Source organism: Triturus cristatus, chromosome 5_1 (genome assembly GCF_964204655.1).
Source record: "Triturus cristatus chromosome 5_1, aTriCri1.1, whole genome shotgun sequence".
NCBI lineage: Eukaryota > Metazoa > Chordata > Amphibia > Caudata > Salamandridae > Triturus > Triturus cristatus.
This window is the reverse complement of record NC_140587.1, coordinates 161,583,234-161,600,662: the sequence shown is the minus strand read 5'-3', so window position 1 is coordinate 161,600,662 and position 17,429 is coordinate 161,583,234. Positions and strand designations below refer to the sequence as shown.

Sequence of the window (17,429 nt, the reverse complement as noted above, 5' to 3'; positions counted from 1 at the left end):
AATGAGTGTGTTAACAGCATACTTAGCGCCTCTTGGACTGTCCTAATGATCAATATATTGATTTTGAAACATCTGCGTAACATCAAGATGGGTTGGGTTCCAAGGGTATCCCTGAAGTTACTTTTGGGCAATCTCTTTTTCAAGGTCCCAAGTGACCACAATTAAATCACGACCCTCCAGAAGAATTCTGATACTTTTTTCCCCTTTCATACGGCCTGTCTGTACTCCACTCTGACCCCTTCTGGGTGCACCTCTCCCTTCATTTATATCATCTGTGGAATCTGTTGCATTGCAAAATTTTGATTAATTTCATTCTTTCTTTTTTGAATGACCGCACAATGGTTGCCCAATTTAACCAGTTCAGCTAAACCCATAGTTTGCCATCCAATGCAAGGAGTGCTCCATTTATTCTGAACATTTGGCATAATCCTTGTAAAGAATCCTATCCCAAAGCCTTCTGAGGAGAGTCCATAGGGTGGCCTACGCATAAATATTGTTCAAACGCATCCTTATGCCTGTCTAAATTATCTCCCGGTGATCCTCCCATATTTTTCTTGGAATTGGAGATCTTTGTCCAGTCGATCTTGACAGACAGACTTCTAAGAAAACAGTCTCCAATCAATCCTTTGTTGCTGCTAAGTAAGTCTCATCCACCAGACTCTGTCATAGCCAATCACTTTTATGCACCAACCAGTCAGTCTGTCACCTCACTCAGCTCCACCAATCTCAACAACTGATTTGCATTCACCCAGTTTGAATGATACGCCTTAAACCCCATTTTTATCTCCTAACAGAGCTGTATGGGATTATCATACATATTTCCTGATGTTGGTTAAGTCAGCTGGTGACCTGAGAAATGGATAGAGATTCTTGTTGTGGGATGAAATTACGATGCAATGTACGCAAAATCAGACTTCGGCGTACGGATGTCACAAAAGACCGTCTACCATGGTCGGAAAATCTAACCACAGCAGATGGGGAAAGCTGTTCAGAGGCTTGAAAAGGCCGCTCCTGCCGTGGCATGACTGCACGGCTAATTAAGATGAGAATGCAGAGCTGGTGGACCGAGCACTGCGTCTGACCACCACGCACGCACATAGGCCAAACAATGCCCGAAGTGTGCCTGTATGCCCTGTTGCCCTCAATCACAACACACACACACCACAATGATATGCCCCAACGTGCTCCTGGTAAGGAAAGCCATGCGCGGCATGGATGAGGCATCTGGAGGTCATCATCTCGTGGACACACCCACATACCACAGTATAAAACCAACCCCTTCCTGGACCAGCATCCTTTGCACACCACAAGCCGAGACAGAGAGACTGGCGCAATGGGAAGTTGGAAGGAGAGACCCCCTGACTACCCCAAAGACCCTGACAGCACCAGAAGAAGAGCCCAGGAACGGAGCGCAGGAGCAGTGGCCTCTGCGCAGGGAGAAGAGAGGACTAGGAGGAGAGCCAGGCGAAAGGCTGGCGCAGGGAGCCAGTGAAGACAGCACCCTGCTGAATCTACCCTCTCAGAGACCGAGAGGGCGGAGCAGAGTGTTCCCAGTGGCTGGGGCTGGAAAGGGAAATACAGGGTGTAGAAATTCTTTGAGACTCACTTATTTTCAGTTTTTTCTTCTTCCTTTATGATCCCTGAAACCAGGGTGTAGCAGGCACTGCCAGGAGCACGACACGGGTAGCCATGGGTACCAGCTGCTACTCTTAATACAAACATATTTGTTTTCAGTAAAAATAGATCTTGATTATCCTTATGATCAGAGGTGTCATCACTTTTTAGGATTTTATGAAAGATACATGTGATATATAAAATGAATATCATAATAATGTTTGTAGAAGTAGTAAAAACAGACTTTTTACGTTAAGGCCTAGGATTTAATGGAAGTATTGTTTTTAGCCTTAATATTTTCGCTTGCTGTCACTTATGGGAGAACCATTAACAATCCACATTGTCTCTTAAAAATGACGATGTTTTTAAATGTGTATATACAATTAAGGTTTCTTCCTCAGGTAGCTAGTAGTTCATTTTAGGTATTGAATTGATGTTGGTCATGAGAACCAGTGAATGTGAATTATTAAAATAAAACTAACAGGTGTTTACAATTGTCTTATGGGATTCTCCTGCAGCCCTGAAGAAGGCTTTAATTTAAAACTAAGAAACGTGCTGGCCTCTTCAGGGTTACAACAATGTAACAAGTGATACACGCAGATACTCTGATACATGTATATTCTTTAGACTTACACCTGTGTATAGATGCAGCTTTAATTGCACACCACTAGGATTCTGAACAATGCAGGTCGCAAATCTATAGATCTTATTAGGCATTTTAAGCAGGAAGAAAGGTGATCTACAAGCATCCTTTTAACAAAGCACTCAGAATATTATAACCTAACCGTGAAAGTGGGCTGCATCTGAAGAAACACAAAATATAATGTTTTTGGAGAAAGTACAATGCGTCCCCTTCCATGTTAAAATTTTTTAGACCTACACAAAGTGAGTTGAAGTTGTTATGTTGTGAACAGTATTTAGCCTTTATAAAGCAGCACGCTATCACACAGGTAAGTACCATGTAACCTTTTTTTGGTATTTTACAAAGCAGTACTTTAACACTCAGGCAAGATAGATAGAGTTTGAAAAAATAATTTGGTAAAAAAGTTTTCATGGTTTTTGAGTAGAAGGGCCCGTGGAGGTAAAGAAGGTAAAGCATTTAGAGGGTCCATGTGAGAGTAAAGGAAGGTAAGGGTTTCTTAGAGATTAGAGGAAAGTAGAAATAAGGGGGAGGTAGAGAGTTTTTAGGTTTCATGGGAGGCAAGAGCAGGTCCTCTATGCACCGCGCAGCTCCGCCGTGCAGCTCTGCACTGATGATGTCCTGCTCTGGAAACGACATGGGCTTTGGAGAATGTATATATGTTAAATAAGGGGGTGTTGAGGGTTATCCCCCAAAAATAAATATATACATAGAACAATACCACATAATGGATTGTTAAAACCTATGTTGTAATAAAACGCACTGCAACTATCAACATGTTGGTAAAGAAATGAGTGGCTGCGTTGAATCCACTATTTTATACAGTTAGATTGTCTCCAAAGGAGCAGCCAATTTATACACCCTTCTCTGTCCATTTCTCGGACATTTTGCCCTTTCCGCTTCCCTTTGTGAGGTTTTCTGTAGTCCACCCACCACACTGTATAGATTTACTAAACCACACAAGGTCCTGAGGAGTGGCGAGGAGGCTACAGATGGGACAGAAAGCCTGAGGGGTGATTGAGCAGAGGATTGTGCGATTTACCTGGTAAAATATTTTGTGAGTTTCGTTCAATACAATGTAATACAAACATAACAATATCTAGCCAAAGTTAAGGGCCACAGTCGCCTCCAGTAACCAAGACAAGCACTACCCTGCTCTGTCCTAAATAATTGCAATCGCTGGCAGCGAGTGCAACTCAGGCCACAAAGAGAAAGAAGTACGTTGGCCAAGGGCTTGTCCGAAGATGGTTCCCAAAAGCCATCACACATGAAGACTGCTTGATGACAGATGAAATGAAAAATGTGATGTACTTTGAAATCTAAAATCAAAGAAATTAAAAGTCAATGAAAATTAAAGCAACAATTATTGCAAAAATAAGAATACTTTATTTACTATGTACATTTTTGTTAAGTCACCACAGTGAGCGGCTAGCTCAATGAGCATGGGAACTCAACTTCTAGAACTGAAGGTGATCTCTGTTGAGGAAACATCACTGTCCTGGGTGTCCTCAGCCAGTGCACCGCAGGCCTCGTCCTCATCCACGGGGCTCATGCTATTAGCAGTGCAATAGACATACTCCAAGGTGTCATCAAGGTTCTCAGGTCCAAGTATCAAGTGCTTCGTCTTCACAGTAGAGACCTGTAGTTACAGATGGACAGTGAAATTTTAGGAGCAACAAAGAGATGGAATTTACTCCAAGTATGGCCCCTCCACTCTGGCCCCAAAATAATGTAAATGAGGAAACCGGTTCAAATCAATATTTTGCATTTTGGTAGGTGGTGGTGGCACATGAGTAGGTTGGTGTCAATGTCGAGAAAGAATGCAAATCTTGGATTCACAAATCACTGAGATGTAGTGAAATCTTCTACCGTAAGTAAGGGGCGTGAAATGGGGATCCTAGAAGCAGATCTCAGTGGTTTCAGTAGTTGAAGGACTATTGACTTTCGGTCATCAGAAGTCTCAAGTGTGGGATAGGTTCAAGCTGGTGCTTTGAAGGGCAAAGCCAGATAAGCTGGTGCCATACATGAACAATGAATGCTGAACATTGATAGCCTCTCGCAGCTCAACCCATGCACCCGAATTCTGTACTGCATAGAGTCATCCTCAGTACTGTAGAGTGGGGGCTCACACATTGATTTGTGGATGAAAGAGAGTCTAAAATAGCATCAGACCCTCTAGTTCCAATATTGGGAGCCACACAGAGCATTGCTGAATGCACCTCAATCCAGTCCTGCAGCACCCAACTACCCTATGCAATTGCACTACTGAGTCACACACAGCTATGCCAAGGTACATTAATTCTGGTCTGCTCTGGGACCTCTATAGTTAACAGGTGTACCCCCTTCTTTACAGTTACCGTATTGAGAGCAAGGACTACAATGGAAGTGAATGTCATGGACGTACCTCAATAGTCGTCTAGTCAGTAAAATCAGCTTTAATGTTTCTAGAACATTACAGGTATTGGAAGCAGTGTGGGACCTTGAGCAAAAGGCGTACTATCAATATCTAAAGCAAAAAGCCAGTTCAAGAGATATTACTTCCAATTCTAACTTTAGCACCTGTCGGGTCCTCCATTTATTCATCTTTTTTATTTTAACTGCCCTGACCCCTACACCCTTCACAATAACAAATTGCCATCTTTGCAAGCATGCTCGGAGCTCCCGGTAACAACTAGGATTCACCAACAGGGAGAGTGATGAAAGAGACCAGATGCAGAAGCAGCATCTTGGGGCATTTTTGTAAGGCAACGTGGTATTAAACATGGTCAAACTAGCTTGGCCATTCTAGTTCAGAAACCAAGGGGGCTGCTGCCACCAAGACTCAGAACATTCCGTCTCAATCTTTGACTCCAAACTTTCATTGATGAGGCATGCCCACCCCTGAGAAAGCCTTGCCTCTACCTCACTCCAAGAAGAGTATATTCTGCAACCTGAAATCGCGGATCTGCCTAGATCTTCTATGCTGATGTCTATTCAGACGACCGTCAGATCCAAGGTGAATCTTTACTAAGCAATTGGCACTTCAAGATCATTGTTGAACAGTCTTACATTGATTAGGCAGTTGCTAGTGAACTAAAAAAAAAAAAAAACTCTGACTATAAATCCCCTCAAAGTATTGTCACCTAGGTAGGTTTGAAGATGTCTTCTTAAAGTTCATTAACGCCAATGCTAAGACAGTTGGAGATCTTGCTATTGATATTTCCTCATGTGAGCAAGATTCAGTTAATTATTTAGATATTTTAATAGTGGCATTCTTAAATGAAGGTAAAAATTGGAAATTCCAAGTGAGGAGAAGACCATCTCCTCTAATGGAATTAGTGTACATATAATAAAAAATTTTAAAAAGGGGGAAACTTGACCAAGACTGCTAAAAAGCCAGAAAAGAAAAACCTTATTGGTGTGACTTGAAATAATATCCATCTAGCACATGGAAGAGCAAACAAAAGTTTCAGCTCCGAGGGGTAAAAAGAACAAGATTTTGCTAAAAAACTAAGGAAATTGTTTTCCTCAGAGATTGAAGATCTCCCAACCTTAGTAATGGTGGTTGAGGACATTTTTGAACCAGCCAGCAGATTGACCCGAAGGCCATTTCTTTTTTCAACAATCCTATAGTAAAAACATAGTTGATTTGGATATTTTAAGTGAAGGCATTAATAATGTACATTTGAGTCCTATCATACATTCCTGCAAACAACCATGCTTCAATTAAATACAGTTCTGGTGGTGACGCGCTACTAATCCTTAATGGCGGCGCTCTAATGGTCCTCACAGGATACGGGGGATAGCCATGGTGCATCAGTGATTGAGACACTGAACAGATTCACCTCAGTGGGACGCAATAACAAACTGGGTAGTGCATCTGGTGCCGACGAATCATTGGCAACATTCAAGGCTTACAGAGTATAGAAAGTTGCCCCTAGGAGAATTTAAAGTGGCAGCTGGGACAGTGAGCAGCCGGGATTGAGGGAGCGGAGTGCTACGAGCACTGCACCCCCAGTATTGAAGGTGCCATTGGAAATATTGATGACGCAGTGAAGGGAGACCTCATACAATAGTGCGGACAGTACAAGCCAGGCATCGCTCTGCTAATGAAGGGTCACGCTACTTCAGGGGGCTGGGCCGGCCTGCGTCGCGGTTGCTGGCCTGCCAATTGCACCCAACCTATACATACAGGACACAGCGTGAAAGTCAGAAATACAACGCGCCACACAGGTACCTCCAGTGCGGAAGAGTGTCCCGCATCTGGGTCATTAAGCTAACGCCACGGCTTGCGAACTTAATGCTCTGTGACGGTAAGGGAACCAAAGGCAAGACAAATAGCACAACGATATAGAACTCTACAACGGTGAGATAACTCGGTCCTAAACAGTGATTGGAGCCATCATCGTGGAAGTACATACTCTGCAGTGCCTCACCGGCTATGGTGCGGGAGGGAAAACAGACAGGCCACGTGACTTAGTTCCAGTCGGTGGCGGTGAGTACCTTATACACCGAGTCGGGGGCTATACCTGAAAATGGCGATGGCTAGAGGGCGCCGTGGCTCACAGCAACCAAAAATTGACAAATAGACTTGCCACAAGTCTAATGAAGCAGATTCAGTCAGAGCAAGTCTTGAACAGGACAACAGAGCGGGCCCTAGGGAGCAAGACTCCCCTACACTACAGGATATTATGACTACGATAAATGGAGTCCGCACCTCCGTAGAAGAACGTATAGACTCAGTCGCCACTGATATCTCCTAGCTAAGAGCAGATCTCAGAAAAATGGATGCTAGAGAGCTGGTAGTTGAAGACTGTATTAAGGGCCTAGTGTTGGATACGACATCATTGAAACAACAAGTCTCGGAACTGCACAGTCATACCCAACTACTCGAACGGCAACTCGACTACTATGAGTGGGGCTCAAGACGAAACGAGACTGGTTGGAAGGATGGCAACAAGTCGGCCCTAAAGGAACTATAGACAGTCAAGAGACCAAGCAGCAACAGCGACTAGATCCACAACAGGCCGATGGAGCACATAATGCCGCGGGAGGGTCCTGATCGTCCCCAAAACGAGTAACGAAATTATAGATGGAATCAATAAAAGACAAACAGGTCAGAGAATTGGTTCCTCAAAGTTAAACTGTGACACACTTATCAAGAACAGGGGGATGAAAGAGGCTTCAGAGAACTCAGGGTGCTGACTTTGGCCCTTGTGCTGAACCCTGTACTAACTAAAGGAGAGACACTACAGTAAGAATTGAGTGAGACACCTGATGCCGCAACTGTAGATGAGTAGAGTACTAAGTTGTGAGATGATTTCTGTGCATAAAGTCATATCGTTTATGGAGAGGTGGGGGAAAGTTGAGCCACGGCTCTACAACTAGGGATGGGAGGGCGACGGGCACTCTGCAAAGTTGGGGAAGCGGGTAAACTCATTCCATTAAGCAGGTAGGCAGGGTGGGGGGAGTTGGGTGGGGAAGGGGTGTTATAAGTTTGTTCATAGTTTTAGGAGCGCACAGGAAAACACCTAGTTACCCACAACATAAGTGGAACCAAACATATAGCGGCACATTTTCAGTGAGTCAGCGTCTATTGAAAGAAGATGACTGCATACATAACCCAGAGGCAAGGGGAGCAGTGGAAAAGAGGGTGGGCAGTGATGTCCCTGTCCGGAATGATGAGGAAAATCACAACCACAACAAACTTGGGGCGACAACAATTATAGATACACAACAGTATGTTATAAAACACATGTTCCACTCACACAACCATGACGAGTAAGACTGGCAGGGATATGAAGTTTCTCACGTGGAATGTGAACGGTATGGGGGACAAACTTAAAAGAGGAGTGTTGCTCCAATATCTAAAACGACAAGCACCTGAGATTGCCCTCATACAAGAAACGCACCTGATGGGTAATACTTGCAAGGCATTTAACAGATGGGGCTACCTCCTTGTAGCACATGCAGGATTTACAACTAGCTCCCGCGGGACGGGTATACTTCTCCGAAAGAACTGCCCCTGATGGAAGAAGGACTTGTAGAAAAGAGACTTGCTTGGAAGCGATCCGCTTCCTTAACTTAGTAACAAGTTACTAAAAGTGTCTTCGTATAAAAAAAACTAACACGCTCCACACAAATACGTGGGTTAGTGAAGCTTGCTTATGTGTTTACTAACGTTTACAACACGAACGAAGGACTAAACCCGCTTTAAACGGGGAATCTTTATTGCGCATGCATCAACTGCATCTACGCTGTATGACGAGCTAATGCTGGAAGGGAAATTCTTGCGCATGAGCAGAAGACACTAAAATGGAGTCTTGAAGACTCGCGTGCATGACATCTGCTTGGCTGAAATGAAAACTAGCTATTTTACTAATGCTAATGCGGTGATTAATAAGTAAAAGGGAATAGAGTAGAGATAGGTGGTATACAGTGAAACCATTTTATTTGTGAAAGTAACATCTGTCTTTTGACTTTATCACTATCGCGTATTTGGGCCTCTCCTGCATAACTGGACTGAATGAAGTGACGCGATGCCTGCGCATGCTCACTGAGTGAAGCCATGAAGGCCATGACTAAGACGTTGAATGGTAGCCAAATTAGAGTGCTACAAGACTGGGAACGGATGGTGATGAATCCAGCAATGAGATCTTCTATTCATCGTAGTGTCATTAATGTTGCAAAATGGATACATGTAGTGGATAGGAATACAATTTTGAATAAAAATTAAGGGGATGGGTTTGCGAACAATGGTGTAACTGAATTAAATGACATTTAAGCATGGTATGATGATCTTCCCCTTAGCCTGACCAATTAGATCTGATATTTTTGCAATATTGAAACTGTAGTGGGTGGTACATGAAGAACGAAAGGTATAATTAAGATAGCTTTAGTTAGTTATGCAGAGCTCGAGATGCTGTCTGTGTAGCGGGAGATGCTGATGCTGGGAGAGACGCTGAGAGATGCTGATGAAGAACCGAATGCAGAACTTTCTACCCTAATTTAATTGGGTTGGATAAGATCGTGGAAGAATCTCGAGGAGGAAGAGTGTGTCAGAGAGGGGTGTTCGGCGCAATCGCCGGTATTCTAGAGAGGTCAACTACCCTGTCCTGAAGTCTTCGTCTCCTGACCTATCCCAGGGGGACCCATACCAGCCCTTTGGCCAGGGGGTTGGTTTTCACACCTTTCTTGGTAATTATAATTTCGTGTTTATTTGTAGATGCTCTTTATCTCTCTATCCACTATTTTCCTTAGACATCGTTCATTGAGTAAGTGCATGTTCTATTTTTTTGATGAATTAATTGAATTTTCTCTCCTAAGAATGGTGGTGAATGCACTGTGTATTTGAGATGGTTCACATTATATTGAAATTTAGATAAAGGTTTAAAACTTCCAGAGTCTGTGGTTATTTGCTTTAAATGAAAAGAGAGAGTTAGTGTTAATTTTCGTCATCAACTAGTTCAACTAATGGCCCATCCACCATAGGAAAGAACTTTTTGATCAGTGAAAGTTTAGTTAGGAATAACATATAACTAATCGTAAAACTGTGGAAATCATAAGTTTGACTCCAGTGGTTTACTCAATAGCGTGTGTTTATGGGCCCAGGTAGTGGAGTAACTGTTGTTGGTACACCGCTGGATCACCCCTATATGATTAATAAGTGGGAAGATGATCAGGGCCGATTTGAAGCAGTGACTGGAACATGGGAGGGGAGACCTCTGAGTGTGTTATCAGTCTATGCTCCGCCTGCATTGCAACAAGCCAGCTTGCAAGACCTTGGCAAGCTCATACTCTATCGGCCCATGGGCATTGTATTAATCGGTGGAGACTTTAATTTGGCAGTCAATGGGTTGAAGGACCGATTGCCCCCAAGCCAAGATCCGTTTAACTGGTCTAGACTGACTACCTTTCTCTCGTCTCTGGGCCAAGTAGATAGCTGGCGACAACTCAATCCCACTGCTAGTCAATTCACGTTCCACTCAGGTGCACATAACACTGCGTCCCGCATAGACTATATGTTCACACAAGCAGCCGACTGTCATGAATTTTCGGAGCCCTGTTGTCTCGCGAGAGTCATCTCGGACCACTCTCCAGTGTTAATCAAGATGCACGGGGGGTTCCAACCGCCACAACTCACCCTCACAATCAAACCTTGGGCGCTGCGAATTCCACATATAAAGTCTAAATTACAGCAAAATACAGAGTTATATTTCAGGGAAAACGCAGTCCGCGTGGCGTCAACCGAAATCCTTTGGGGCAGTCATAAAAGGACAGGCGTTGGCATTAATGATGGGGCACAAAAAGGAACTGAAAAAGCAAATAACACAAATCGAGAGGAAAATTCTGCAAGACGAGACTAACCTCACTTAAACCATTGACGAGGCGGTGCAACAAGCACTGGCAGCCAAAATATCAGATTATAAACTCTTACTCACAGAGACAGCCAAGTCCAGACAAAAGGAGATTTACCAGAAAATGTATGAGCTGGGTGATAGAACCAGCAAATTACTTGCATGGTTGGAAAGGAAAGAACAAGCGAGCAGATTGGTTCACTAACTTAAGGGGTCAACAGGGGAGGACATAAAATATCCACAGGACATAGCGGAGACATTTGCCACTCATTTTGAAACAATTTACACCTCGAGTACAGATACAACTCCCGCAGACAGTCGAACCCTACTAACTACTATACAGGTCCCGGGTATTGCATTGGGTGACCGAGACTCACTGGAATGTGACCCATCAGTAGAATATTTACTGCTAGCAATTTGAGATATATATGTTTGGGTAAGGCAATGGGACCGAATGGTCTCCCAATCCTGTTTTTTAAGATGGCTGGGACCAAGCTGGCACCACACCTGCAGCACATGTATTTGGAGAGTTATGAAAAAGGACTACTGCATGACGAAATTCGACTCGCGTCCATTGTTGTAATACGTAAGCAAGGCAAACGTGCAAACGTCTGTAGGGGTTACAGCCCGATCTCTCTTTTGATGGCCGAAGCCAAAATACTCGCGAATGTCTTGACCAATTGAATTATTCCCCTGATCACTAAATTGGTGCATCCAGACAAAGCGGGCTTTATGCCTGGGTGTAACACGGCCTTGAACTTAAGGCATTTACATTGCGCCCTTGGTTGGAAAAACACGATACGAGAGGAAGCGGTCCTGCTATCATTGGATGCAAAGATGGCCTTTAATACCATCGAATGGTCTTATCTTTTTGCGGTCATGTAAAAAGTAGGGCTTGACCCAAAACTTACACGATGGAGCAAGCTCTTGTATACTGACCCAATCACACAGATGGTTGTCAATGGGCACACATTGCGAAAGTTCCAACTGGGTAGAGGAACCAGACAAGGATGCCCTCTGTCTCTGCTGATTTTTGCATTAGTATTGGAACCACTTGCGGTTTGGGTCAGGGGAGACCCTTTGATACGGGGATTGAAATGGACTGATCAACATGAGGACAGAATAACTCTGTACGCAGATGATATATTATTATATATGGCATTCTCTACGTTCTCCTCTCATCGTATCTTTTACATCTTTCGTATATTCGGAAATCACTCCGGCTACACGATCAATTGGTCAAAATCTCAATTGTTCCTGATACAGGGTCCCAGACCAAAATTGCCAAAAGACTATGACATCCCCATGGCGGAAGATGGCTTCCACCATCTAGGGATATACATAACCACTGATCCCACAACATTTTATGAAGCTAACCTACAAGGCCCCTTAACAAGTCTCCGAACGGATGTCAAACATTGGCGTGGCCTCCCACTGACTTTGTTGCGACGAGCAGCGCTTTTTAAAAAATGTTAGCATTGCCCCGCTTCCTATATGCACTACAAAATACCCTGTTCGATATTCCTGATTCTTATTTCTCAGAGATTGACAGTGCGGTTTCCACTTTATTATGGAACGGGCGGGCACCACGTATCACAATGCAGAAGTTGATCGTGAGGTGGTATGATGGCGGGATTGCTCTTCCCGACCTCCGGCGTTACTATTAGGCTTCACAAGTTGTAGTGATTAACCGGTGGGTATACCCAGCCCAAGACACGACAAGTATACGCACTGACCTATGGTTGATGGGACAGGGGGATACCATAGAGCCCTATATACAAACCCCCAAAAATTGAACCCAACTGGACCAACGTCCAGAACAATAGAAACCTGGCACACAGTCAACAAGAAATTGGGTTGGGACAAAAGAATCACGCTGGCGACCCCTCTCTGGGAGCCAGAATTGTTGGACTGCTAAGCGTCTGTCCAGGGTTTGACAAATGGGACCTTATTGGTATTTCGTCAGTGAAGGACATGTGGTCCAAAATAGGACTTCACACGTGTGCCGACCTCCAGAAAGAATATCAATTGGCACAATCTGAAACCTTCAGATATCTGCAGATTAGCAAGGCACTGAAAGCGGTGCTGCCCAGGGACGGACAAATTCCAGAATCATCTCCACTTGAAGACAGATTACTTTTAGACCCAATGCCCAGGAAAGCCATCTCACTTACTTACAAAAAATTGATTAATAATCGACCAGATCCGCAGATAAAACTTAAACAGCAAGGAGCGGAAAATGTGAGGGAGGTAGACTACGATGACTGGCGTGACGCCCTGGCTTCCCCTAGGGAGGTAACCATACCTATGAGATTGAGACTAGTCCAACTTAAAATTTTACATCGTACATATTTGGCTGCAAGCATCATAGTAAAGATGGGGAAACAAACCGACTCCCAGTGCCTTCGGCGATGCGGTTTGGAGGGGACATTTTTTAATACTATAAGGGAATGCCCCGCTATTCAGGGGTACTGGAGGGTGGTCACACGCAGGCTAGAGGAAGTTGGGGGGGGGGAGAGCTACACCTTTCACCGAAGCTGTGCTTACTAAATATATGGGAGGCAACGGACTTTACCCACACTGGAGTTGGGGACTCACCACTACTGAAGGGATGGATGTGGAAATGGACAGGGCCATGGTGGCAGAGAGGAACGTATTAAAAAACAGAGGATGCCCTAAAAAGTGGGATCGGATATGGGCTAATTGGAACACGTATAGAGGTGGAATATGCCAGTCTCCCACAACTGAGCTTAGTCGAGGGGCAGACGGGTTTCTGGATCACTTACTTGCCGAAGGATAGAGTAATATTAGTCAACAGTATATACATATGTAATGTGGTTTAATCAATGTGCTAAAATGTGCGTTATTATGGGTAACTGGCGAACTATTGTACTGTACTATTGCCGTTTTGTAAAATTAAAAGATAAAAAAAAAAAAAAAAAAAAAAAAAGGATTGAATTGGCAGCCACAGGTCCTGTTGTGAATGGTCTTATACATGGCTGTACTTTACCCCAAGTTTTTTCTTTATGTTTCACTTTTCAACTTATTTGTAAAAAAAAAATTCTTCTGAAAATAGGTGAAGTTTATCTGTGCATTTTAATGTGTGGAAATGATCCGGTTTTATCAAAACTTACTTTTTGGCTGCAACAGTAGTTCAAAGCTTCAGCTAAATATGCCATTGATCATAGTGTAGAAGTACATGAAAGCAAATCTTTCTAAATCCATGATCTTGGGAGCAAGAGATTTGCATTCTCCTTGCCAATGGACAATACATAGTAAACTATTTGAGATTGTCAAAAGTTACCAGTATTTTAGGAGTAAAAGTGACCAATAACATTAGTAAAATAAAAAATTAGGGGGTATCACATTTCTGTACTCATTCAAAAGTTTGTAGAATTAAAAAGTCTGTGATACTTTTCAGTGATTGTGTTGAAGGGCTAATTCTTCTACTCTTTCAGAAATAAATATACAAACTCATTTAATTTCTGTGAGAAATTTCTCATCAATTTTTCAGACAAGTTATCCTTAGGGCTTTACGGACCTCCATTATGCTGGCCTAGGGTTCTACATAGTTTCATAGCCAACTCGTATTTCATGGAGAAGACCACTTTATGATATAAACATCAATCAATAGCATATTACATAATTTTTTTCAATAACCAAAAACTGCTCATTATAAAACAAACTGATTTCTACTATATGCATTGTCAATTCAATTGCACATTTCTAGTATATCCTGTCCAGTTTGAAATGATTGAGGAGGCATGCATATCTTAACTCACAGCTAAAGTGGCATGTTAGTGTTGAGAACTTTAGAAAGTGAGCATTCCATGCACCAGGTCACTTGAGAGGCCACTGGTCAGAGTGGCCTGTTGGTCTGACATCGAATGTCATGATCCCGGGACATCAGCCGCCCTTGTAAGACCAGTACTGAAGCTTGACTTTAGACAACACAGAGGTCTTTGCACCAGAACAGTGCAAGGAGCTTGGCTGGCCCCCCTATCAGTGCAGGGACAATAAGCCAGAACCATGGATGAAATGCCTGCTGTTGCTAATAACCAAGGATAGATTCCCTTGTGAGATCCCATCCGCACTCACTGGAAGAACCCTTGGCTCAGCTGCAGTAAGGGCTTGCTGCCTTAAGAAGAGCCCCTGAGACTCAAGTGCTATTGCCCTACAGGACCACTGAAGGGCACATTGCAAATAAAAGTATAATCCAAGTTCGGCACACTGCTCGTCCAGTTTGTCAGGTACCCTTGCTACCAGTAACGCCCAGTTAGCAACTTTGTAGTGAGAATTGCTTCCTACCACAACATCTTGATTTGCGAACTTTGCCAGCCTGCTACTAAAGAATACGTTGATCACATCACTACCAAGAAGCTATGGAAATCCCTCCTTGCTTCCCACCCTTTATGGTGGTACCCACAAGTCTATTTGGAGTGCTCTTCAGCACAAGTACCTCCCAGATCTGATGCACAGACTGCCTGGCTCCAACTTACACACCTTGGGCACTGCTTGTGACCAGGAACATCAGAAGTCCTACTCTAAAAGAAATACAAATGCCTGGACAAATTAATTTCCAGAGTTTGATGGGTTTACCCCGCTCTCAACCATGAGAGTCAGCCTGAACTATTTAACCTTTCCACCTTGTGAAGGTCAAACCTGAAAAAGAGGTAAATTGACAACGTTGTTGGTGGCTTGTCCTAATACCAGCTTCTTCTGCTTTTCAAGACAATGTGTGTAGACTCAAACATTTTCTGGCAACTGTGTGGACACATTTGAGCATCTAAGAATAAATTATTAACAGGCCTGCCAAGTTACTATAAAACCCGAACTTCTTAGCACATGTTCAACTGTTCAAATGTGTACCGTTACCCATCAAAGCAATAAAATCTACATGTTTCACTCTCTGCTCTGGTGATACACACACAAATGTTACAGAAATAAGGAAAACAGCTCTCCCAGCTCGAAAACTGATCATCTAACCTACATGAGTGGGGGTGTGATTGCAGCACAGCCTCGCACATCCGCCCAGGTGTAGAAGCTGCTACAAGGAATGCTGAATCTCAGACCCTTCTTGCGCGTGCTGTATGCTGAACATTCTGCTCTTTAGAAGAAGCCCGTGAACTAATGGACATTAAGCCAGAGAACGCAGGAGCTCTTTCTCCACTAGGACCTTTGGTTCATGGCTTCCTCATTGGAATAAAATAAAAAATAAAAACTTACCCTAGCAACTGTGTGTGGTCTGTACTAGATAATGCTAAACGGCTCACCGACTCCTGCAAATGTGTTTCTGTGACACTCCTACATTGTGCTGCTAAAGTGATGGATGGTGGCATCTGGATCAGGCATCTTCTAGGCACTTCACCATCCCCCTTTATTTTCTTGACAACGACAGCATAGTGTGGAGTGGAAAAGACTCTGAAAATCCTTCTCTTGGCATCCATATCTTGTAGGACTAACTGCTAGATGGTTGGGGGGGTGATGTCTAATGCCATGGAGGTACTAGCCTTCCTACCCCACTGTCAAAGCACTGGATGGTGGGCAGCACTGAGCAGACTACAGGTGCTTGCCCCAGAATCCAAATGCGTTCAGGCTAAGCATTCTATGATGGGGGTAGGACAAGTGTTGTACGCACACCAACAAGCTCTTCCTTGCAGCACTATCAATTCCCATCTGTAATAGTTAGGGGTAGGACATAGTTACCTCCAATACCACATTCATTAACAATACATACCACCCACAGTGGCACACAATGGTGGACCAGAGCTTGGGTTTCCATAAAAACCCATTTCTAATGGGCATGGACTTGCCATAAAAAGTCAGATGCGGTCAATGACTGCTCGCAGACTAATAGCTATGACCGAGTCTTCTCCAATATAGTATTAGGCCGTCCTCCAGAAGGGATGTACACATCCACCCGAAGAGGTATGATCACCCGTCAACAGATCAGTGATATATCTGATGGAAGTATACATCACGCTTACTCCTCTGCTTTTTTCAATCACCAGTCATGTTAGTGACAAATTATGGTAATGAATTCAGAGAACTCAACAATGTGAATCAGTCATAACCATAAAAGCATGGCATGTGCTAAGAACATAGAGGTCAGGATAAAAGCCACAGAACATGACCTTGTCCACATGAGAACCCTACAAGTGTGCCCATATGGAAGAATCACCCACCTCGTCATCGGAGGGATCTGAGTCCAGGCTTGCACCATCCAGTGGTCTTGTGACAGCGGAGGGGATCTCCTACAAAGAGACAGAGCAGGGACACAACACAGCTGTCACTTCAGGTTGTGCGCTGCTGGGTAGTAGCACAGACAATGAATGAAATTAGACAATAGAAAAACCCGGGCATGTCCTTCACCCTGTGTGCTATGCGAGGAGAGGATAGAAATGTCTGGAGAGTTCCTTTATTCCAGACAGTGATACAGTGAAATAGGATAGGCATTCCTTGTGACATTCCATGCAGTGATGTGTGAGATCTAGACATGCTGGGAAATATTAAACATTCCATGTAGTGAGACAGGATAGACATGCCAGGGAATGTTCTGTATTTCAAGCAGTGACACAGTGAGAGAGGTTAGAAGTGCCATCAGATGTTCCAGATTCCTTATAGAGATTAATTAGATAGGATTGACATGCCAGGAGATGTTCCATATTCCATGCAGTAATACAGTGAGACAGGATAATCATGCCAGGGTGTAATATATTTCATACACTGAGACCATGAGATAGGACAGAAAAGTCTGGAGCGCAACTTCTTCCATGCACAAATACAGCGTGACAAAAGGATAGAAATGTTATGTTTCATCCATGAGATTTCAGAAAGAA

The 17,429-nt window shown here is 43.6% G+C and overlaps 1 protein-coding gene across 1 annotated transcript in view; it reads right to left on the bottom strand.

The window, feature by feature from the left end:
* Positions 1 to 3,655: 3,655 nt before the first annotated feature.
* LOC146830510 (uncharacterized) overlaps positions 3,656 to 17,429 on the bottom strand; it is a 95,326-nt gene continuing 81,552 nt past the window's right edge. Inside the window, exons 5-6 of the mRNA XM_085603752.1 lie at positions 16,776 to 16,844; positions 3,656 to 3,893 (exon numbers count right to left, since the gene is read on the bottom strand). Coding sequence (XP_085459878.1) covers positions 3,705 to 3,893; positions 16,776 to 16,844 — 258 coding nt within the window. The 3' untranslated portion in view covers positions 3,656 to 3,704. The remainder of the gene's footprint in view (positions 3,894 to 16,775; positions 16,845 to 17,429) is intronic.